Source organism: Hemitrygon akajei, chromosome 19 (assembly GCF_048418815.1).
Source record: "Hemitrygon akajei chromosome 19, sHemAka1.3, whole genome shotgun sequence".
Taxonomy (NCBI): domain Eukaryota; kingdom Metazoa; phylum Chordata; class Chondrichthyes; order Myliobatiformes; family Dasyatidae; genus Hemitrygon; species Hemitrygon akajei.
Window position 1 is genome coordinate 53,240,463 of NC_133142.1, and position 25,734 is coordinate 53,266,196.

A 25,734-nucleotide genomic window follows, 5' to 3' on the forward strand; every position below is an offset into this window, starting at 1 on the left:
AGCTATTATTAATGCTTTTTGAGATAGTGATTTAGATGCATATCATATTTTTTACTGAGTTAAATATTGTATGTAATTAGTTTTGCTACAACAAGTGTATGGGACATTGGAAAAAAGTTGAATTTCCCCATGGGGATGAATAAAGTATCTATCTATCAATCGATGGCAGAACAGTGAGTGTGGTGTGGATGACAACGGGGGATTGAGGTATAGATAGCATAACATAAAATAGCACAAGAACCAGGCATTCAGCCCAGTCTACAATTAAACTAGCAATTAAATGCCTAACTCACCACTTCTGCCACATTCACATGCCTATTGACGAGCTTCTTAAACTCCACTACTATATTTATCTCTACTACAATCTCTGGCTGCGCTTTCCAATCCCCACAACTCAGTGTAGTAAAAACATTTCCTATGCATCTTTCACCTTAAATGCAGCATCAGGCATTTCAAGCCCAGGATAAAGACACTTGTCCACTCTGTCAAAACCTCTCACAATCTTCTATCATCAGGCCTACCCATCGCCCAGAAAAAAAATACCTCGGTTTGCCCAAACTGGGTTGGATTAGAAGGCATGTGCTATAATGAAAGGTAGCAGATGCCTCCTAATTTGCCAGCATCCTGGAAAACCTCTCCATTGCCTCCTTCCATATTCTGAGGGAGGTCTTGCCAGTAACATAGGAGCATATCAGGTGACAAGAAAGACCAGCATTCATTAGAGAAGGAGAAGTGCAATGTAAATATATTATCAAAATAAAGTGCCTATAAGAAGTATTTCCCCCTTCTTGGAAGTTTTAATGTTTTGTTTTACAACACAGTAAAAAAAAAAGCCAAATTAAATCCAGTGATTCAATGATAAAATGAAAAAGACACTTTTGTGTCAAAATGAAAACAGATCTCTGCAAAGTGATCTAAATTATTTACAAATATAGCAGACAAAATAATCGATTGCATAAGTATTCACCCCCCTTCAAATCAGTATTTAGTAGATGCACCTTTGGCATCAATTAGCCTTGAGTCTGTGTGGATAAGTCTCTATCAGCTTTGTATATCTGGACACTGCAATCTTTCCCCATTCTTCTTTACAAATCTGCACAACCTTCAAGCCCAGCCACAAATTCTCAACTGGATTGAGGTCTAGACTCTGACTTTGTTTTTAAGCCATTCCTGTGTAGTTTTGTCTTAATGTTTGAGGTCATTGTCTTGCTGTGAACAAGTAAGTCACAGTTCTCTTGCAGACTGCATCAAGTTTTCCTCCAGGATTTCTCTGTATGTTGCTGCATTCATTTTACCTTCTACCTGCACAAGCCTTCCAGGGCCTGCTGCAGTGAAGCATCCCCACAGCATGATGTAGCCACCACCAAGCTTTATGGTAGGGATGGTGTGTTTTTGATGATGTGCCCGGTTTGGCTCAAGTCAAAAAGCTCAATTCTGGTTTCATCAGACCATAAAACTTTCTTTCAGTTGACTTCAGAGTCCCCACATGCCTTCTGGCAAACTCATGTTCTTCAAACAGGACCAAAATGCACAACTTAAAAGAACCAGTAAACTAATTTCAAGGTCGTGTGCTAAGCTTGGGTTTTTAGCTCAGCCACTTTAAAAGGAAGCTGAGAAAAGAAACTTGAATGAATGAGGCCAAGCAAATAGTCTGAAGTGTCTGAGCAAGATTGAGGTAGAGTAGGAGACATAACTACAGGCTGTTAATGGACAAAGTGGTTCCCCTTCATATTAAACTCCATCTCATTCCTCAATGCTGGTTATTTAATTTTATTATTCTACAAATACATTGAAAAAAAGCAAAAAAAAAATCAACATTAACATTTTTGTACAGAGGTGTGAAAATTACCAAACATTGTCTGTAAATAAAGCACTGCATTTATTAAAATTACTGAACTGGCTGCAGACAGTGTTAACCTCTCGTCACAGTTATCATTTTCAATTGAATTAGTATTCATGTCATAATTCAAATATTGCAGAGGCAATTCTGCATCACCTACAGCTTTATGGAGTTGGCATAGCACCTAATTAACAATGAATGTTCATTTACAAAGGCAGTATGAAAGATTAGTTCACAGAGGTTAATTATCAAGCACTTGACTGAAGGAAGGCAGCTCCTGCACCCTATCAAAAGGAAATAACTGGTGTGTTGATAAGCTGATGGAGGCAAAAGCCTTCATTTTGCTTGGGAGAGCCATGACCTGCAGGGCTGTGGACCTAGAGCTGGAAGCTGTGATTTGGTTGGATTGATGTTTTCTCTTGGCACAGACGAACTCCACCAAATGGCTTCCACTCCTGTTGTAGATTCTATATGGGAGAATGGAGCAGCTCAACAGTCAGAACCTGTAAACCTGAAGACTGATAATTCATCAACTATCACCTAACTATTAAAGCTATGATCTTAACCCCGGCCACCTCTCACATTCGATGGAGGTGTCACTTCACAGTATAGTACTTGGTGGGTACAAAAGGCATCTTGGTGACAACGGCATCCACGACCTTCTTCCTAACTTCCACTTTTATCGACGTGCCCGACTTGCTGTATTCAGTATCCACATATCCCATGGCAATGTTCTGCTTCAGACATGGGGAGGGACAGCCACTCGTTACCTCCCCTGTACATCAATGGAAAACAGAAGTGAAGGTTAACAATTCTTATAACTTCTCTATTTAATCCTTTGATAATCATTCATCTTTAAACAAGTTTTCGTGAAGTTTACTGGGCATCCTATGTATAAATGAAGGTAAGGGGACATACTGTATGTGTCCAGCTTTCCTGCAAACCAACATAGTACAATCACAGTGTTTAAAAGACATTTATTTGTACGTGGATAGGAAAGGCCTAGATGGATATGAGCCAAACACGGGTATATAGGACTAGCTTAGATAGGTGAGTTTGATCAGCCTGGGCGAGTTGGGCCAATAGGCCTTTAAAAACAGAGAGACAGAGCATGGAACTGCCCCCACCCCCGGCCTGGTACCTCTATATATCAGAGGTACAGCGAGCAGTTTCAAACTCCTGGGAGGGCACATCTCACACAACCTCTCCTGGTCCCAGAACACACCCTACACAACCTGGAGAGCTCACCAAGCCCTCTACTTTCTGAGGAGGGCTTCATTCACTGGAATGTAAGGTGTAAGAGACCTATAAAATCATGAGGGGCATAGACGGCAAATGCACTCAGTCTTTTTCCCACCACGGAAAGGAAATTAAAAATTATATGGCATAGCGAGAGTGGATCTGTTTAAAAGGGACTTGAAGAATCAACTTCTTCACACTGAGGATGGCACATTTATGCAACCAGCTGTCAAAGGGACAAGGGTAGGAAAGGTCAAAAGGGATAAGGGCAAATACAGGAAAGCGGGGCTAGCTTAGGTGGGCGCCTCATTCAGCATGTATGAGCTGAGCCAAAGGGCCTGCTTCTGTGTTGTATGAACAATAAATAATCACATAGCACCATTTCGATCAAAGAGGCTCTAAAGGTATCATAGGACCGTGAGATATAGAAGAATGAGGCTATTTGTCCCATTGAGTCTGCTTCACCATTCCATCATGGCTGATTTGGGCCTACATCCCTATTCTTCACACACAACCTTACCAAATCTTTCAAGTATTTAGCCAAATTCCCTTTAGAAGTTTGTTCATGGTGTTCCCTCCAATGTAGCACTCCCCTGGAACATACCGATGACTTTTCCATCAACGTTTAAAATAGGCGTGTGCTGCCTGACTGGGGGCCCAGTTGACGTCAGACCTACTCGTTTCTGTCTTGTTTTCTCTTTGATCTGCTTCAGGACAATCTCAGCTCCAGGGAAGTTGGCCGCTGCTCTCCGGCGTTTTCCTGTGAGAAGAAGCAGGGGGTACCGCGTCAAAGATAATGATTGCTGGCTGGCAAAAAGTATCTTTCTTATTAACAGGAGCAGCACCAAATGACTAGGGTATAGCAAGTCCCCTGTGCCCCAGCTGCTGCTGGCTGAAAGACAAACAGTGTCAGTGGGATACAGCCACAGGGAACAGGGAGTGGGAACTCATCCCAGTGAGGAGGGAGCTGGGGATTACAGGGGATAGTTTATTGGTTATGTCACTGGATTAGTATCATACAGAAACCCAGTCCACTATGACAGTTGGAACATTTGAATGCAATACAAAAAAATCTGGAAATAAATAGCTAATATCAGATATATATCACTATATCACCCACTCTATATATATATCTATCTCTCTCTCTACACACACACACACACTTGTGTGGCTGCTGAACTATTGCAAAATTCGAGTGGTTCCCAAATATATTTGCAGCCTGCCCTCAGTACATCTTTAGGTTCAAAGGTCAAATTTAATGTCAGAGAAATGAATACAATATACATCCTAAAATGCTTTTTCTTCGCAAAACATCCACGAAAACAGAGAAGTGCCCTAAAGAATGAACGACAGAACCCCAAAGTTGGTTAATGCAAAGACCACGTTTCACTGTATGTTTCGATGTACATGTGATGAATAAATCTGAATTCTTTGGGGGAAGTAACTTTCTACCCTAGAGAGAACACAGGAGATGGTAAATGCTGGAATAAGGCAGGGCAATCAATCAACTAGAGGAAGTTGGTGGGTCGAGCAGCACCCGTCTATGAAAAAGTCTCGATGCAGGGTACTGAATCAAAACAATGGCAATTCCTTCCCTACCGCTGTGACTCGACTCGCTGAGTTCCTCCAGCAGTTGGTCTTTTTTTCCATTTCCTTGGGGGAAAACAATCCCACATTTTGAAGTGGCCTTGCATGTAGCTTAGTCGTACAGAATAAACAGTGGGCTTCCCAAGTTGACCTCTGCATGATCACTTGAGGATGTGTTGGGTGATTCCTTAAACAATGTCACCTACATATTTGGAGAGGGTGCAGAAGTTGTTTACCAGGATACTGGGCATGTGCTGTAAGGAGAGGTTGGTCAAACTTGGGCTGTTTTCTGTGGAGTAGCAGAGACTGAGGGGAGACCTGATAGAGGTTTATAAGATTATGACAGGTATAGTTAGATGGCTGGTACGTTTTCCCCCAGAGTTGAAATGTCTAATTAAAAAGAGCATGCATTAAAGGTTACAGGGAGGACGTTCTAAGATGATATGCAGAGCAAGTTTGTTTTTAAAGTCACTGGTACTCGGAAGGTGCTGTTAAGGATTATAATAATGAAGGCAAATAGAGACATTAAAGAGACTGTTAGATACACACTTCCTGCCTACACAATATCCATACCCACCCATTCACGTCCAGAGAATGCATAGATATAGCCTAGGCAGAAGGAATCAATTTAATACTAGTTTAAACAGGTCAGTATAATATTGTGGGCTGAAGGGCCTGTTCCTCTGCTGTACTTTTCTATGCACTATCTGAGCAGGACAGATGAGCGGTGTGGATAATCTTTCCCACATGGAAATCAAGGTTGTCCAGGGCAATTGCCTGTACAGGAAAGGACCCTAATTGGACTCATCAAGTCCCAAATCAGCAGAAAGCACCGCGCAGGTGTAGGATGCTCAGCGAGTGACCATCCAGGCAGAAGATGACAGGCTGAGCAGATTGGAGTCTGATTCCACCAATCGATGGATATGATGTAGGTTTACAAACACTTGGAGAATAGCTCGGCGACACAATGCTAAGAGGTCACGTGTTACAGGCAGGGAGGTGGTGAGGTAAACACAAAAGATTCTGCAGACGCTGGAAATCCCATTCTCATTCCGACGTGAAGGTCGGAAGAGGAGGCCACTCTCAGGTACGAGGAACATCTCATATTCTGCCTGGGTAGCCTCCAACCTCAAGGCATGAGCATCTCTCCCCTTCATTTTCTCTCTTTTTCCATTCCCCATTCTGGTTCCCCCTCTTACCCCTTCTCTTCTCCTCACCTGCCTATCACCTCCCTTTGGTGCCCCTCGAACCTTCCTTTTCACCTATGGTCCACTATCCTCTCCCATCAGATTCCTCCTTATTCAGTGCTTTACCTCTTTCACCTATCACCTCCCAGCTCCCCAGTTCATCACTGTACACCACTTGCCCACCTTCCCCCTCACCTGGTCTTACCTATCACCTACCAACTTGTACTCCCTCTCCTCCCCCCACCTTCTTATCCTAGCTTCGTTCTCCTTCCTTTCCAGCCACGATGAAGGGTCTTGGCTTGAAACGTTGACTGTCTGTTCCCAACCATAGATGCTGCCTGATCAGCTGAATTCCTCTAGCATTTGGTGAAGTGACCTGAAGAGCAAGCAGAAAGAGTACCGTATGTTTTAATGATTCTGGAGGAGAGTTGGTGGATATAACTGGGAACCCCAAATAGAGAAGGGATGTCAATTTTTGGTCGGAGATTGGGTCTTAATTTGAGTCAAAGATTGCAACTAAAACAAGGACGAGCAAGAGGACAGTCAGAAACTTTGTGAGAAATAGTGAATGGAAAAAGATTCAAGTTGAAAGCCTTACAACACACAAAGCTACTGAAGGAGCTCAGCAGATCGATGGAGGGAAATGGAGAGTGGAATTTCAGGATGAGACCCTTCATCCGGTCTGCAAAGAATGGGGAGAGAGTCAGCAAAAATAGGTGCTGGAGAAACTCAGCAGATCCAGCAGCATCTACGGAGGAAGATGTACAGTCAACATTTTCGAAAAAGGAAGGGGGAGAGAGCAAGTAGTCACACACAAAAGGTAGTCAGCAGGTAGGCAGCATTTATAGATGGAAAGTTTTATAAGTTAGCGCTGAATAAAGAGTAATCTTGTTTGCCCTCATATCATTCACCAAGAGTGGGATAAGCTAGAATATAGGTTCATAGGTTCCCATTCATTTGTCAAAGTATGCAGGTACAATACAATTCGGATATCTGTCTACTCCCGATAGCCATTAAATACAGAAAGACCATGAGTGTTGATGAAAGAAAGGAACAGGAGTAGGCCATTTGCCCCACTCCCCAAGCTTGCCCTGCCATTTGCATGGCTGATTTGCTCTGGATCCTCATAGCCCTCAATTTGCTGATCTTTCAAAAATGGATCAACTTGCTCTGCAAATAGCCTGATGGTTAAGCCTCTTCAACCCTCCATGGTACAGAATTCCAGACAGTCACTAGACTCTGAGGAGACATCCTGTACACCTCAGTTTTAGGTAACCACCACCTTCTAACGTTGGCCTCTTATTCAAGACCCTCCCACGTGTGCAAACATCACAACATTTACCCAGCCATACTTCCTAATGATTTCATGTTTCAATAAGGTCCCCCTCATTCTTCTAAACTCTAAATAATATAGATCCAGCACCTTAAAGTGCCTGTGATAGGACAGCCCTCTCATCTTGATAATTAACTCAGGGAATTTCATGAAGACAGCTTTCAATGTCAGTATATCTCGTCTTAACTAAGAGGAATAAAACTATGTGATGCCCTGGTGAAGAACGTTTTATTGTGTGACTACTGTTATGTTTTATTTTCTGCAGATTTTCTGTGGGAAAAAAAGTGTGTTCTGTTATTAAGCTTCACAATCTAGTATTTTGGTTTTTGCTAAGATAAGGAGTCATTTGTTCAGCTTAGGAATGTTGTGTCAGCCAATTGAGCTTGTCTTTGATAATCTGCTGTCCAGTGGGATGCCATGGAACACTCGAGAGCTTGGTGGTATGAGATTTCTCTGAGATGGTAGGTTGGTTTTGGGTTTTTGTTAGCAGGTGTTGGAGGAAGGCGGAAGTAGAGAAGAGCAGAAGGGAAGACACTCGCGGATTCCCACCCGAAGGAGAGACCCTGTTGTAAGAAGTGCTTTGTGCAGATGAATGGTTCCACGAAGGAAGACCAATACTTCTTAGTTACCCAGTTCATTTGTTACCATCTTCAAGGGAAGTTCAAACTGTGGCTGGTGTCTTTCACGCAGAACGTGGGTTCAGCAATGCAAGTAATTAAAGCAAAGCACATGGCTACCGACAATCCAGCAATGAGCTCCAACGTTTATGTGCACTTTTCGACTAGTCCAGCTGTAATGGGCCTTTTTCTCTTAACTTTTTGTTAAAGTAGAAATATTTGTAAATATATTTCCACTTTAATTTTATGATGCTGCAAATTGTTATTTCCCGGCAAATGGTAACTTTGCATGGGGCTGTATTTATACAGCGTTCACCATAATTCTTGTTCCCTCAACGCAACATTCCAACTAGCCTGTTTGGTTGACCCGAATCGTACTGACCCTAGACGCGCAGCTTATTGAAGTTGGCCATCTCATCATACCCATGCAATGCTGAAACATGTGACTGTTTGCCAGATAGCTAATGAGCTCAGTTCATTTCGAGCCACTGTGAAAGGGTTACAACTCCATTTGTGGCTTCAGCAACACCTCGTATAAATGCAATACTTCCCCATTCCCGAACTTCAACCTCCTTGCAATAATGGGTAATACTGAACCAATCTTCCTAACCACTTGTTGCACCTGCCAAGTTCTTGGAAGGTGTTGAATTGTTGTGGGTAGAACTAAGGAACTGCAAGGGTAACAAGACCTGTGTAGGCACCCAAACAGTAGGAAGGATATGGTCTACAAATTACAACACATGCCACAAGGGGAATGGTACAGTAGTAATGGGGGATTTCAATATGCAGGTAGATTGGGAAGATGAGGTTGCTACAGGGTCCCAAGAAGGGTAATATCTAAAATGCCTATGAGATGGCTATTAGAACAGCTCGATATTAGAACCCAATAGGGGATCAGCTATTCTGGATTGGGTGTTGTGCAATGACCCAGAATTGATTAGAGAGCTTAAGGTAAGAGAACCCTCAGGAAATAGTGATAATAATATGGTAAAGTTCAGCCTACAATTTGAGAAGGAGAATCTAAAGTCAGATATATCAGCATGATAGCGGGGTAAAGAGAATTACAAAGACTTAAGAGAGGAACTGGCCAAAATTGACTGGAAAAGTACATTGGTAGGGATGATGGCAGAACACCAATTGCTGGAATTTCTGGAAGCAATTTGGAAGGCACAGGATTTATACATCCTAAAGAGGAAGTCATATTCTAAAGGCAAGATGACACAAATATAGCTAACAAAAAAAATCAAAACCAACATAAAAGCCAGAGAGAGCACATAATTGAGCAAAAATTAGAGGAAGTTAGAGGATTGGGAAGATTTTAAAAACCAACAGAAGGCCACTTATAAAGTCATTAAGAAGGAAAAGATGGAATACGAAAGTAAGCTAGCCAATAATATTAAAGAGGGCACCAAAAGTTTCTTCAGATACATAAAATGTAAACAAGAGGCAAGAGTGGATATCGGACTGCTGGAAAATTATGCTGGAGAGGTAGTAATGGGGGACAAGAAATGGCAGACAAACTGAATAAATATTTTGCATCAGTCTTTACTGTGGAAGACACTAGCAGTATGCCAGAAGCTCGAGTATGTCAGGGGGCAGAAATGTGTGAAGTTGCCATTACTAGGGAGAAGGTTCTTGGAAAACTGAAAGATCGGAGGTAGTTACGTCACCTGAACCAGACGGTGTACACCCCAGGGTTTGGAAAGAGGTGGCTAAGGAGATTATGGAGGCATTAGGAATGATCTTTCAAGAACTGATTGATTCTGGCATAGCTCTAGAGGATTGGAAAATTGTAAGTGTCACTTTACTCTTCAAGAAGGGAGAGAAGCAGAAGAAAGGAAATTCTAGGCCAGTTAGTCTGACCTCAGTGATCGGGAAGATGTTGGAAGTGATTGTCAAGGATGAGGTTTCAGGGTACCTGAAGGCACATGATAAAATAGGCTGTAATCAGCATGGTTTCCTCAAGGTAAAATCTTGCCTGACAAATCTGTTGGAATCCCCTGAAGAAATAATAAGCAGAATAGGCAAAGGAGAATCAGTGGATGTCGTGTACATGGATTTTCATAAGGCCTCTGACAAGGTGCCATACATGATGTTGCTCAACAAGTTAAGAGCCCATGGTATTACAGGAAAGATTCTAGCATGAATAAAGCAGTGGCTGATTGGCAAGAGGCAAAGAGTGGGAATAAAGGGAACATTTTCTGGTTGGCCGCCAGTGAATAGTGGTATTCCAAAGAGGTCTGTGTTGGGAAAGCTTCTTTTTACGTTATATGTCAATGACTTGGATGACGGAATTGATGGCTTTTTAGCAAAGTTTATAGATAATATGAAGATAGCTGGAGGGTCAGGTAGTTTTGAGAAAGTAGAGAGGCTACAGAAGGAGTTAGACAGATTAAGCGAATGGGCAAAGAAGTGGCAGATGGAATAGTGTTGGGAAGTTTATGGTTATGCACTTTGGTAAAAGAAATAAAAGGGTGGACTATTTTCTAAATGGAGAGAAGATTCAAAAATCTGAGGTACAAAGGGATTTGGGAATCTTTGTGCAGGGATTCCCTAGAGGATAATTTGCAGGTTGAGTCTGTGGTGAGCAAGGCAAATGTGATGTTAGCACTCATTTCAAGAGGACTAAAATTTAGGACCCTTATCTAAGATGTGCTGACATTGGAGAGGGTTCAAAGGAGGTTTACAAAAATGATTCTGGGAATGAAAGGCTTATCATATGAAGAGCACTTGATAGCTTTGGGCCTATATGCACTGGAATTCAGAAGAATGAGAGGTGACCTCATTGAAACCTATCAAATGTTGAAAGGCCTTGAATAGAGTAGATGTGGAGAGGATGTTTCCTATGGTGGGGGAGTCTAAGACCAGAGGACACAGCCTCAGAATAGATGGGTGTCCTTTTAGAATGGAGATGAGGAGGAATTTCTTTCACCAGAGAGTGGTGAATCTGTGGAATTTGTTCCCACAGGTGGCTGTGAAAGCCAAGTCGTTGGGTGTATTTAAGGCAGAGGTTGATAGATTCTTGATTAGTCAGGGCATGAAGAGACACAGAGAGAAGGCAGGAAATTGGGCTGCGAGGGAAAATGGATCAGCCATAATGAAATGGCACAGCAAACTTGATAGACCAAATGGTTTAATTCTGCTCCCATATGTTATGGTCTTAAATGGTTTTAAGTTATCAGAACACTCTGCAGATGAAAACCCAATGAATATTGACAGAGATAGGAGAAATGGGACATTGTGAGAGGATTTTGAACAACAAAGCAAGGAAGAAACTGAAACTAAAACCAAAATAATGGGAATGGGATGGACGTGAAATAGGCGTTAAAGGAAATAGAAGTTTTGCCTAATTTTTACAAGCAGGAAGAATTTAAGAATTCATATATCATATTGAGGAGGCCATTCAGCCCATTGACTCTATGCCATCTCCCAGTGCAATCCAATAATCCCATTCATTTCCCAGGAACCCATTCTCTCTCAGGCATCGATTGGTTCTTCTCAATTCTCCTGCTACTCAGCTGTATTGGGACAACTGACAGTAGCCATTTAACCTACCGACCCAGCATGTCTTTGGGATGTGGGAGGAAACTGGAACATTTGGGAAAACCTATGCTAGTCACAGGAGAAATGTGGAAACTCCACACAGACAGCAGAGGTCAGTGTCAAAGCTGGATCCTTGTGGCCATAAGGCAACACTGCAAATCGCTGCACCATCGTGACACTACTTCAATCAATCTTTTATCATCAAAGCTATGAGGCTAAATGAACAAAAGGAAGTAGGAACTGAAATTAGAAAGCGATCTAACGGCTAAATTCTGGGCTAGTACAGGAACTAAATGAACCAAGTCAAATCAACAAGTTTCAGAAGTGATATCTGATCCTGCTTATAAAGCAGAGTCATCGTATCTTCTGCAGACACACCAGGGGTTAAGGGGAGTACCTATAGTCCACAAAAGGCTTGCTTCCACGGGTGTGGTGGTCTCATCAATGTCGTTTCCGTAAAGACAAAGGCCAGCCTCCAGCCGCAAGCTGTCCCGTGCCGCAAGGCCTGCAAGTTTGACTTCACTGTTCTTCAGCAGCGACTCCACCAGCTCAACAGTGCGTTCAATGGGTACTGAGATCTAAAATTTCAGAAATGGAAATGTTACTCACTTGTTTCTAATATAACAGAAAGCAATAGCCCATCACTACTTCATGGTTCGCAGGTAGAACTCTCCTAACCCTGCTCCGTTCTCAGATATGTCTCAATCCCAAGGCATTATGCTCTTGCACTGTCCTGTGACACCCAGAAACTCAACCCTTCTGCCCCTCAGAAAGGCAACTGCAGTCAGTGTCCATGCTAAATAATTGTTCAGCTGGTCACCCTGCAAGTTGCAGAACAACAAGTGCTCATCTTGTATGGTGGTTGTCCATCATGTCCAACAATGACAGGGAACCTGTGCGGGAGAGTTTCTAAAAGAGAAAAGCCATTGTACTATGGCAGTTCTACTCTCTGAACCTCAGAAGTCTGGGTCCAGTGATACAAACAAGTGTCCCAAACTGGGGTCTTCCTCAGTTGCAGTAAATGACCATGACATCTTCTGTGCCTTGTCCTGCCCTTGGCCCTCCACAGAGCGTTGCAGTATCACCTTCCCCAGCATTGGATTTCACTGTAGATCCCATCTGCCCAGTCCACTGGAGCTGACTTCACAAGCTAGGACAGGCTCATCTTAAAGCAACACTATGACTACATTACACTGCAATTGATACTTTTCTTCTCTGTGATTTTTGTAAAAATTGTGTACAATTTCAGAATCAGACTACCACCAAGTTATATGACAAAATTTGTTGCCTTGAGGAACGGTACAGTGCAAAGATATAAGTGATTCTAAATAAGCAGTGCATTTAGGGAGAGCTAAGGTAGTATAGTGGTTAGTGTGATGTTATTACACCTCGGGGCATTGGAGTTTGGAGTTTAATCCTGGTGTCCTCTGTAAGGACTCTCAGTATGTCCTCCCCATGGAATGCACAAGTATTCTCCGAGTCATCCAGTTTCCTCCCACAGTCTAAAGACGTACAGGTTAGTGGGCTAATTGGGCATTGTAAGTTGTCCCATGATTAGGCTAGTTAAATCGGGGGTTGCTGGGTGGTGGGGCCTGAAGGGCCGGAGGGGCCTGAAGGTCACCTGTCTGACTGGGAGGCTTGTAACTAGTGGTACACCACAGGGATCAGCACTGGGTCTGTTGCTGTTTACCATCCGTATTAGCAATTTGGATGATAATGTGGTCAACTGAATCACCAAGATTGGGGTCACAGTGGATAATGAGGAAGGCTATCAAAGCTTGCAACAGGATCTGGACCAGCTGGGAAAGTGGCAAAAGGAATTTAATGCGAACAAGGTGCGAGATGTTACAGGGTAGGACTCACACAGTGAGTGGTAGGGCACTGAGGAGTGCATTAGGACAGAGGGATCTGGAAACACTGATCCATAATTCCTTGAAGGTGGTGGCATCCCAAGTAGAGTCATAAAGAGAGTTTTTACCACATTGACCTTCATAAATCAGAGTACTTAATATAGGAGTTGATGTTTTACTGAAATTCTATAAGACGTTGAAGTCAAATTCGGAGTACTGGGCCTCCTACCCACAGGAAAGATATCAATAAGCTTCACCAGGATGTTGCCAAGACTTGACCTGAGTTATGGGAAAGTTTGAATAAATTAGAACTTCATTCCCTGGAGCATAGGAGAATGAGAGTTTTGATAGAAATTTATAAAATTATGAGAGGTAAAGATATGGTAAATGCAAGCAGGCTTTTCCCACTGAGGTTGGGCAAACTAGAACTATAGGCCATCGGTTTAGGGTGAAAGGCGAAATGTTTAAGGGAAACCCGACGGGGAGCTTCTTCACCCAGAGGCTGGTGTGCATGTAGAACAAGCTGCCAGTGGAAGTGGAAGATGTGGATTCCATTGCAACATTTAGAAATTTGGATAAGTACATGGATGGAGAGCCATGGGCTGGCTTGTCTATGTGCAGGGAGATGTGACTAGGCAGAGAAATGGGTTGGCATTGACTAGATGGGCCAAGAGACCTCTTCCTGTGCTGTAATGCTCTATGACTGTAATAAAAATAATAAAGTGATTTAGGTTTTTCCTGTGAATGTTGTGTATCTGATGCTACGTGCCTGCGATGCTGTTGCAATTTTTCATTGAAGTACAAGTGTTTTGGCATCTACCACAGGCTCCTTTGTTCCACAATGTTACTAATTCCTTTATCAATGCTCCAGCCTGGCAATGTCCTTGTAAATACACACCTAGTCTAATACAGTATAACTACATCAGTCCCAATTCCACATACACTATTCTGCTTACTCCCAATTATTCTGTAGATTTTAAAATCCAGTTCTATTTCCTTACCCTCTCAATACGAACCCATCAATCCCAGTGGTTTGCTCTCAGCTACAGCCCTGCATTAGTAAAATATCCTGTTTCCAACATTAATCCCAGTCTCACATGCCTACTCTTTTCCAAGGCTGAGTCTCCAACTCAAACTCAATCCCTCCATTTGACCTACCCAATGCTCCTCTATTAATTCCTAACCAAATCTACCTCATTTTCCTCCCGATCACTACTCCCCCATATCCTTATATGCCTGCACCCAACCCACCACCTCATTTTCCTCCCCACAGATCTGCATCAATCCCATACCCTTTGGCTCTTGCTCCTAATCACATTTCCATTCTAAACCTCTCTTTCTGCCCTCACCCCTAAATCAATTTAATTCCACACCCAGTACTTTCTGCCCAGAGCTCTATACATATTTCAAACCTAAACTACTGTCTCTCTACTTGTAGCCCTGCAACATTCTCAAACCAACTGCCCCAATCTTCACAGCCTGTACCAACGCAACCATGCCACTTCACTCTGAACCTTGGTGAATTCCACAATGGCTTTCAATGTTCATCTCCATGCTCATCCAAATGAGTTGTAATGATGGATCCAAGGGAATATTGTCAACTGAATGAGAAATCACCTATGTAGAGTTCAATATGAAAAGGGTGAATTACCCACTTCAGTGGAAAACTTGCAATGCTGAACATGTAAGATCTATGACACCCGGGGTCTCATGCTTTTGTACAAATCTTCCGCATTTCATGTTTACTACTGGGAAAAGCCTAACTCATCCATGGTGACATTTGACCCACATCCCTCTGAACTTTTCCCATCCACGTACCAGTCCAAATATCTTTTAAATGTTGTATTCTACCTGTCTCAACTATTTCCTCTGGCAGATCTTTTCATAAACATAACCACTCTCTGGATGAAGAAGTTGCCTCCTGCATTCCTATTAAATCTTTTCCCACTCACCTTAGACTCGTGCTCTATAGCTCTTGATTACTTTTCCCTGTGGGGGGGGGGGGGGGGGGGGGGAAACTGCACCTATTCACTCGATGTCCTTCGTGAGCTTATGGCCATCTACAAGATTACCACTCAGTCTCCAATGTTCCAAGGACTGAAGTCCAAGCCTTCCCAACATCTCCCAGTAATTCAGTCTCTCAAGATTTGGGAACATCCTATTAAACCCCTATCCTAGTGCAAGACCACAATGTTATTGTACACCAGTCACCAAAAGCCAACATGCAAATGCAGTCAGAAATTAGGAAGGCAAATGGTACATTAGCTTTAACATATTTTCCTACAATTATATAGGATCTTAATGAGAACAGATCTGGAGAGTCGTTTATACTTTTGGACTCCTGATCTAAAAAATGTTATACTGTGTTTCATTGAGGGAGAACAGCAAAGATTCACATAAGAGGTTCTAGGGATGGTGGGTCTGTCACACAATGGGAGATTAGAGAAGGTTCACATAAGAGGTTCCAGGGATGGTGGGTCTGTCACACAATGGGAGATTAGAGAAGGAAGACTTGGTTTTCTAAAGTTTCAAACAATCACATGAAGTCTCATTAAATCCCATCGGTCAAATGCAAGAGCACCACACAAAATGCTGGAGGAACTCAGCACATCAGGTAGCATCTGTGGAGTTAAAACAAATAGTCCGTGTGTTGGGTGGATATAAGAGAGATATCCCCTAGCTGAGCGGTTTAGAACCAGGGGAATCAATCTTAAAGTTGGCCTGTCAGGACAAAAATGAGTATAATTTTCATCACAAAGGTAGATGTGAAAGTTTATAATTTTGTATCCTGGACAATTGTGGAAGCTTAATTGCATTCAAATCAAATCAATACTTTCTAGATCTTAGGGAAATCAAGGGATAGGGATTTATGGTTGAGACAGTGGTGTAGCTGGTGGTGACATTGCCTCACGATGACTGCAAGCCAGGTTCAATCCTGACCTCTGGTCCTGTTTGTACGTTCTCCCTGTGCCTGTGAGTTTCCTCTGGGTGCTCTGGTTTCCACCCACATCCCAAAGATGCACAGGATTTTTTGCTGTAAGTTCCCCCAAGAGTAGGAGGAGTTGATAAGAATATGGGGAGAAATTAGTAAATGGGATTGATGAAGGATTAGTGTAAATGGGTGTTTGGTGGATGGCATAAACACAGTGGGCCATAGGGCCTGGACTACATCTCTCTGTGACCATCACCACTGTTGCTGAAATGGCAAGAAAGGGTCCAGAGGATGACTACTCTAGTCCTGCTTCTAACCCTTATAGCCCAGGATCATTTTACACCCACTGTCCTATTTACATGGCATCAAATATCAATGCCTCTCTCCCCTACAGGTCTGATCAATCCATTCCCACTTCTCTGCTCTCTGCCTCATAAATAAAAGGAGGGAATGATAGGAGCCTTGCCCACTACTCTGCTCTCTGCCTCATAAATAAAAGGAGGGAATGATAGGAGTAATGCTCACAGCTCTACCATTCAATATCATGGCAGACATCCCTTGCTCATATTACAAATATTCCCATAATTTTCTCTTTTTATTTAAATATTATCAGGCCCTTCTGAACTCTGCCAAAGCTAGAACTCTTCTGGGGCCAGAATGGAATGCAAAATCTTTCCTCCATCAAGTACAGGGAGCTTTTTCCACTAAAAATGAAGACTGTTCATCCTGCTGTAGATTTGCTTTCTTCCTGTGGTCCATAGAGCAAAACATCCCAGGCTCTTGTGTAGGGTCTTTGACCTGAAATGTTGATAATCTTTCCAAAGATGGCTGTTTGTCAGTCTTTGTTTATATATAGTTTTCCCATAAATTATATTGTATTTCTTTATTTTCCTGTAAATAAACTGGAACCTTCTTAGTGCAAGAGGTTGAGATGGAGCAGAATTTGCTAGGTGCATCCAGGAGGGATTCTTAAATCGATACATAGCTAGTCCAACAAAAGGAGGGGCTGTACTGTATCAATCTGGTGTTGGGTAATGAGCCTGGCCAGGTGACTAACCTTTCAGTGGGTAAGCAGTGACAGATAAGGATAAGTATGCACCTTACGGGAGAGTATTAAATTGGAGCAAGGTAAATTATAAAAGCATTAGGGAGGAACTAAGGAGAGTTAATTGGCAACAGTCATTTTTTGGGTAAATGCACATCCAACGTGTGGATGGTTTTAAAAGGTCAACTGCACAGGATACAGGACAGGCATGTTTTGGTCAGAAGCAAGGACAAGGATTGCATGGTAAGAGAACCTTGGATGTGGAGAGAAGTGATGACTTTCGTCAAGAAGAAAAAAAAGTATGTAAAACATAGGAAGCTAGAACCAAACAGAGCCCTTGTGGATTACAAAGATGCCAAAAATGAACTCGAAAAACGAATTAGGAAAGCCAGGAGGGGCCTTGAAAAGTCCTTGGGAAGTAGGATTAAAGGAAATCCCAAGATATTCTATCAAGAGCAAGAGGATAACTAGGGAGAGGGTAGGATCACCGAAGGATAAAGGGGGAAAACGCCTGGATGCAGAAGATGTGAGTGAGGTCCTTACCAAGAAAGAGGACGTGGAGGACAGGGAAATCAGTGCTGAGAGAATTCATATGCCAGGGCATCTCAAAGTAAAGGAGGAGGTAGTTTTGTGTCTCCTAAAGAGCATTAAGGTTGAGAAGTCCCCAGGGCCTTATGGGATAATAACCCAGGCTATTGAGAGAGGCAAAAGAAAAGACTGCTGAGGCCTTGACCAATATCTCCGTGACTTATCTAGCTACAGCCAAGGTCCCAGATGACTGACAAGTAGCTAATGTTGTTCCATTATTCAAGAAGGGAACCAGGGATAATCCTAGAAACTATAGACTGGTGAGTCTCATGTCAATAGTAAGGAAGTTCCTGGAGAGAATTCTTACGGATAGGACTTATGACCGTTTGGAAAACCATGACCTAATTAGAGAGAGCCAGCATGGCTCTGTGTGGGGCAAGTCATGTCGTACAAACTTGACTGAACTCTTTGTCAAGGTGACAAGAGAGATTGAAGAAGGTAAAGCTGTGGATGTTGTCTACACGGATTTTAGTAAGGTGTCTGACAAGGTCCCTCATAGGAGGCTCATTCAGATGATAAAGATGCATGGGCTCCATGGGGGCCATCTGTATTTGTAACGGGTTTGTCCATAGAACACAAAGGGTAGTGGTCGAAAGGACTTCTAGTTGGAGGTCTGTGATTAGTGGTGTTCTGTAGGGAGCTGCCCTGGGACCTCTGCTGTTTGTGATTATATAAAATACCTGGATGAAAATGTAGATGAGTGGTTTAGTAAGTTTGCAAATGATATGAACATTGGTGGTGGTGTGGATAGCACTGAAGACTAGCAAAGAATACAGCAAGATATAAATCAGTTGCAGATATGGGTGTAGAAATGGCAGATCGAGTTTAAACTGGCCAAAGGTGAGGTGTTGCACCTTGGTGGGTCAAATATAAAAAGACAGTATATTGTTAAGGGCAAGATCCTCAACAGTGTTAATGAGTAGTGAGATCTTGGGGTCCAAGTTCATAGCTCCCTGAAAGTAGCTACATGGGTTGAAAGGGTGGTTAAGGTGGTATATGGCATGCTTACCTTTATTAGTCAAGTCATTGAGTTCAGAAGTCAGGAAGTTATATTGCAGCTTTATAAAATTCCAGTTAGGTCACATCTGGAGTATTGCATACAATTCTGATCACCCAATTATAGGAAAGATGTCGAGTCTTTGGAGAGGTGCAGGAGAGGATACTGCCTGGATTAGAGGCCATGTGCTATAATGAGAGATTGGACAAACTTGGGTTGTTTTCTCTGGAGCTGCAGAGGCTAAGGGGAGATTTGTAGAAGCTTATAAGATTATGAGAGGCATAGATAGAGTAAACAGCCAGTATCTTTTTCCCAGGGTTGAAATATCCAATATTGAAGGAGAGAGAGAGTAATTTCAAAGGAGATGCAAGAGGCAATTTTTTTTATTCCACAGAGAGTGGTGGGTGCCTGAAATGCACTGCCTGGAGTGGTGTTAGAGGCAGATACATTAGCGATTTTTGTGAGGCATTTGCATAGGTACATGAATGTGAGGAAAATGGAAGGATATGGACATTGTGTAGGCAGAAGAGATTAGTTTAGTTGGCAATTTGATTACTAATTCGGCACAACATTGTGGGCCAAAGGGCCTGTTCCTGTGCTGTACTGTTCTGTGATCTTTCTTCTAAATGTCCACAAGTAAATAAATCTCAAGGTAGTATATGGCGACAAGAAGGCACTTTGATAATATATTTACTTTGACTTGGACAGAGGCTGTTGACTGGCAGAGTTCTTGCAGCATTAGTTTTTGTTTCAGATCCTAGCAGCTGTAGTTTGTATTCCATTAATATCAAATTCACTCTGACTTCTCTCACACGCATGGCTACTTTGAAGAAGCTCTCTTTCTCACACCAATAGGACTTCCATCAGTCCATTTCACACTGTTCATCCTCAGTGGTTTTTGGCTTCCTTCTCACCCTTTAAGAAGAATCTAACCAAATCTCACTTCCACAGTCAGAGTCTGTACCCCCATCCCTCCATTTAGTGGGTGTCACAGGCTCCAGCACGTTGCAGGCTGATATCAACTCCAATTCAGACACACCCAGGGTCAGAGGTCATAGAGTTGTACAGCACACAACTTCTGCTCAACATGTCCATGCTGACTAAGCCATCAACCCAAGCAAGTCCAACCTGCCTGTATTTAGCCCACAGCCACCTGAAACCTAACTATCCATGCACCCTTCTATGCGTGGTTTGAATACTGTAATTGTATCCACTTCTACAGTTTCTTCCGGCAGCTTGTTCCACATACCCAGCATCCTTTGTGTAAAATTGTTTACCCTCAGTCCCATTTAAACTTTTCCCTTCTCACCTGAAACCTGTGTCCTCTCATTTCAGGCTCCCCTATGTGAAGAAAACAGATTGTGACCAGCCCGCCTATCTACAGCCCTTGTGATCTTATAAACCTCTAAAGCAAGGGTTCCCAACCTGGGGTCCGTGGACCCCTCAATTATGGTTGGGGTCCATAGCATAAAAAAAGGTTGGGAACCCATGATCTAAAGTCACCCTTCTGCTTATTATATTCTACAGTACAAAGCTTCAGCCTATCCAGCCTCTCCGTATAACCAAGGCCCTCCATTCCTGATAACATCCCTGAATCTTTTTTACAGGTTAATGGCACTCTTCCTATAGTCGAGTGACAAACTCCCATGTGCACTCTCAGCCTGTGCAATATTTCTTGAGGGAACATTCAAAATCACATCCAGAAATTCACCCTCAATGCCATTCTAATATGCTCTAACTTTTCTGCAACACCAATTTACTGCCTCAATGCTCAATTCCACTTTATTTTACACTGCTCCAATGCTGTAACAAGCAACTCCTGTCATCTCGTCAACTCCCAATTTTGTGCTCGTCGTCCCCACAACTGCACTGAACTGCTGCAGTTAGGTGTCTACCTTACACAGGACTGTGGAACCATGACATACACATCCTTTCACCTGTTCACAGCTTCCGGAAAATTCCTCCTCAAAATCCTCTTCCTCAATCAGGTGTTGGGCTGCAGCATTTACCTGGTTTCATTCTTTATCCACAAGACCATAAGACACAGGAACAGAATTAGGCCATTTGGCCCATTGAGTCTGCTCTGCCATTCGACCACAGCTGATATATTATTCCTCCTGCCATCTCCCGATACCCTTTGACACTATTAATCAAGAACCTATCAACTTTCACTTTAAATACACCCAATGACCCAGCTTCCACAGCCACCTGTGGCAAAGAATTCCACAGATTCACCACCCTCTGGTTGAAGAAATTCCTCCTCATCTCCATATATCCAGTCATAGGCAGAGGATTATGAATAAAACAGCTCCTCACACTCCAGCATTGTTAGCTCCAGGGTCCCACAAGATCCTCCCTGACACCCATCAGGAAAAATAATGCCAGTTGCAATTTTACTCAGTCTCTCTAAAGTACAGTCTGCTTGCACTTGGAGGAGCAAATGTTTCCACAAATATTGAGAAAAATCAACTCTGTTGCCTTTTCTGCTCATCATAAACTTTGCTCCAAACTACCGACTCCACTCACCTCTTGGTAACAGTTTGAGGGTGGAACAGATAGTGAACATGCCCAGATACGGCAAATGTCTGTTAGTTTAGTGAATCCATCACTGTCTACATTCATTTGTTAGACCCCAAGGTGGCCATCATCGGATTGTTTAGTCGACCCATCACTCTCCGCAGTCTTCATCTGATTGCTTCGCTGTCCTATCACTGTCTACATTCATCGCTGTAATGTTGCACATCTATAACCTCTGCTTATCAGATAAAACTTTCATCCACATCTTATTATCCCATGGGCTTGGCCATTTCTACTGTTAGCTGTCCACCCTACAAATTTCAGCTCTCCTTCACACATTGGAACATCCTTCAGTCCTGTACATTGCACACCATCATGGCAAGATCTTTGCTTTCACACTGCTTCAATCTTTCCTTTTACTTCTGACTTGTGCAAGTTCTTTCTAATCCCCTGTATCACATTCCTGATCTTTTCTCCCACCAGCATTGCCCATACCTTGAGCCACCTCAGCCCTTCACGCAACTTTCCTCCCTTAATCCCTTGTTGCATATTTCTCATCATTAAAACGCACTGTCCCTTTGGAAAGGTGAGGGAAATGAGACAGGATATTTGTCTTTTCTCCTTGTGTGCCTCAATATTAAATTTATTCTGCTCATACTTTGTGAAATGCCTAAAAGTTTTGACATGTACAAAACAAAACTATGGTGGTTGATGTACCAGAGTACTGAAATCAATATCACTCCTTTCTCCAATGCTGATTCTAACTACTTTGATGATAATGAGACCATGAGACACAGGAGTAGAATTTGGCCATTCGGTCCAATTCGCTACCATTTGATCATGGCTGATTTATATTTATGTCAACTCCATTCTCCTGACTTCTCTTCATAACCTTTGACACTCTTATTAGTCAAGAACCTATCAATCTCCACTTTAAACATACACACCGATTCAGCACTCTCTGGCTAAAGAAATTCTTCTCATCTCTGTTCTAAGGGGGATATCCTTGTATAAGAGAAACCTATTTGACCTGATTATTGGCACTTACTTCAGGACAAGAGAACTTACCTCAAACCCGTCCTCTCCAGTGTAGCCGCAACGGGTCACTCTGCAACCTTTGACTCCGAGCACTGTTGTCACCGCACTCGACATGAAGGACAGCTTGCTGAGGTCATCGGACACGCCCTCCTGCAACACCCTTGCTGCAGATGGACCTGCAGGGGAGAGGGGAGGTAACAAAAGGTCCACATTACCTAGAGTGTGGTGCTGTACTCTGCAATGGGAAGAGGAGTTTGGATTTGTTTCAGCACAGCAAGATCCCAACAGAGCGGATGGGCAAAAGCAAACGCTGGGGTCCTTCCTAGAAGTGCCGCTGCATCTTGGTGTGGTCAATTTCATGCATGGGAACAGACAACTTCCAACCAAATTCGGATTTATTTATCGCTTGTACAGTACATCAAAACATGCAGTGAAATGCAAACATGAGACAATCTACAGATGCTGGAAATACAGAGCAACACACACAAAATGCTGGAGGATCTCAGCAGGTCAGGCAGCATCTATGGAAATGAATAAACAGTCGCTGTTTCGGGCTGAGACCCTTCTTCTGATGACTGTTACTCTTTTCCATAGATGCTGCCTGACCTGCTGAGATCCTCCAACGTTGTGTGTGTGATACAGTGAAATCTATCATTTATGTTAACAATCAACCTAGAGATGTGCTGAGGCACACCACAGATTCCAGAGGCAACACAGCATGCTCACAATGTCTAACAGAACAACACAGAACACAAAGCAACAACAGAAAAACAAGCCCCTTTCCTCCCTCCCATGGGGTAAGATGCTGGTCAGTCAAGATTTGAGAAAGACAGAAGATAGCCTGATCATCTCTGACCAGAGTGCTAGGGAGCAATGTGCCAATTACTGAGATCTGGATGCATAATCACCTCAGTACATTAATATAGCCTGTTCCCACTGTTTGGTAGGGTTATCTTTATACAAGAACTCAACCCACGGTCATGTCTGCCCTCTCGTCTACACAGACAAAAAAAAATAAAATAATTCCATAGCATTATTTCAGAGTCACAAATTCGGCAGATGCAAGAATCTGGAGGAACTCTGCAGATCAGGCAGCATCTGTGGAGGAAAATGACACTCAGTGTTTCAGATTGAGACTTCATTTGATCTGAAATTCTCAACTTCTGGTAATCGTCCCTTCTCGTTCCCTTCACCCCCAACCCGCCACCAAATCCTCTCTCCTCCAGTATTCCTTTCTTTTTCCTCCTCATCCAACCAGCCACCATCACACTCTTACATTCCTCTTCCCCCCACTGGTTCTCCTCCCCACTATTCTCCCCTGTATTCTTTGCTACACCTTCCTCTCCCATCAGATTCCATCCTCTTCAGCTCCTTGTCACTTCCAACCAACACTTCCCAGCCTCTGATGTCATCCCCACTCTCCCCAGCTTCACCCGGATCTACCCATGACCAGCTACTCTTGGTCTGACCCTTCCACCTTTTTATACGTTTCGACTGTATGATTGTTATTTTTCTTGTAGTTTAACTTCTTATGTTCGTTTGTATTTTTATATAAACACTTGTATGCTTGTGTTTTTTCTTTAAATGGTGGCAGTTGTGGGTACCACATTGGGTTTTTTTTTGGTTAATTCACACAATGAAATTTGAATGGATTGTCTGTAAGAGGACTGGACCATGTTGGCCCGGTCTCTGCTGTTCTTTTCCATGCCATACAGTCACTTCCCCCTTTTCCTCCCTCTTCCTCTCACCCTCATGCATTTTCCTTTCCCCTCATTGCCTACAATCATTTATTAACCATTACAGGAACAAAATAAGTTTCTTGCTTGACTTGCTTATTTAATGTTATTTAGAGACAGTGCAGATTAAGCCTTTCCAACCCAACAAACCACACTGCTCAGCAACCCACCTATTCAACATAGCCTAATGGCAGGACAACTTACAATGACCAGTTAATCTACCAACCGGTATGTCTTTGGAATCTGGGAGAAACTGGAGCGCCACCCACTCATGGGAAGAACGTACAAACTCCTTACAAACAGCATCGAAACTGAACTCCAAACTCTGACGCCTGAACTGTAATAGTGTCGCGCTAACCACTAGGTTACTGTGGACTTCTGAAGAACTTTGGATCAAAAACATCAGGGTCCAACACTACTTCCAATCTTTCTTTCTAGTCAAGATGAAGGACCGATACTGCCTGACCTGATGAGTTCACCCAGTGCTTTGTGTTACTCCAGCCTACATGAGCACCGCTGTAGCTTACTGGTAAGGCAACACTATTTACAGCTCAGGTCAAGGCAGTGCATCCTCCATAAGGAGCTTGTACGCTCTCCCCGTGAGCTGCATGCGCTTCTTCCGGCTGCTCCAGTTTTCTCTCACAATCCAAAAACATACCAGTTAGTGGGTTAATTGGTCTTTGCAAATTGTCCTGTGAATAGGCTAGGGTTAAATAGGTGAGTTGCTGAGCGGGACAGTTTGTTGGGCCAGAAGGGCCTGTTTCATGCTATATCTGTAAATAAATAAAATAAAAACTATTTCAACTTGATGGGACTCTCATCAGAGACATGCCAATATCAAGTCAACATCGGTTGTCTTCAAAACAGATTATGTGGATACCACTTGTCTGTGGTGTTGAAATTATTTCCCAATTCCAATGGTGACAGCTCTTCAAATTCATTGACTGGAAACAAAGTGGGTCAGCTAAAGCTTGTGAAAGGCCCTATTTAATCACAGGGTCTTTCTACTGGGTTGTTCTATACTTCCAGATAATTAATCAATCATTAATAATATTCAATCAAATTACATTTCTAATGGAAATTGTCTTACCAACATCACTGGAAGAAAGGCTGGTTTGTCCTTTGTTGGATTGAGGTGTAGAATTATTATTTTTCTTATAGTTTAACTTTCCTATGCTTGTTTATATTTTTATATAATCACTGATATACATATAATTGTTCAGTGAAATTTTCAGTAACTACGATAGAGTTGCTGAGCTCCTGTTCAATTGCAACTACCCTAAGTAGGAGAGAGCAGTGTGCCTCCTCCTCTGTCAAACTCTCAAGTCAAAGCCAGCAAACCAAGGCTTGCACACTGCACAGTTCAAAAACCAGGTATAACAACATCAGACCATAAAACACAGGAGCAGAATTAAACCATTCAGCCCATCATCTTCTCCACCATTCCGTCATGGCTGATTTATTATCCCTCTCAACCCCATCTTTCTGCCTACTGCCAGATGTGGGGACATTGGGAGACTCCCAGCCTCCCCCAGGATTACATCTGTTCCAGATGCAATGAGATGAAGCTCCTTAGGAATCGTGTGAGGGATCTGGAGCAACAACTTGATGACCTTCAGCTAATTAGAGAAAGTGAGGAAGTGATCGATAGTACCTATAGAGAGATAGTGGACAGCACCTCTCTG

At 42.8% G+C, this 25,734-nt stretch overlaps 1 protein-coding gene across 1 annotated transcript in view; it reads right to left on the minus strand.

The window, feature by feature from the left end:
- Positions 1 to 1,652: 1,652 nt before the first annotated feature.
- Positions 1,653 to 25,734, minus strand: part of amt (aminomethyltransferase) — a 58,303-nt gene continuing 34,221 nt past the window's right edge. The window contains exons 6-9 of the mRNA XM_073072518.1: positions 22,344 to 22,489; positions 11,744 to 11,924; positions 3,684 to 3,839; positions 1,653 to 2,615 (exon numbers count right to left, since the gene is read on the minus strand). Coding sequence (XP_072928619.1) covers positions 2,437 to 2,615; positions 3,684 to 3,839; positions 11,744 to 11,924; positions 22,344 to 22,489 — 662 coding nt within the window. The 3' untranslated portion in view covers positions 1,653 to 2,436. The remainder of the gene's footprint in view (positions 2,616 to 3,683; positions 3,840 to 11,743; positions 11,925 to 22,343; positions 22,490 to 25,734) is intronic.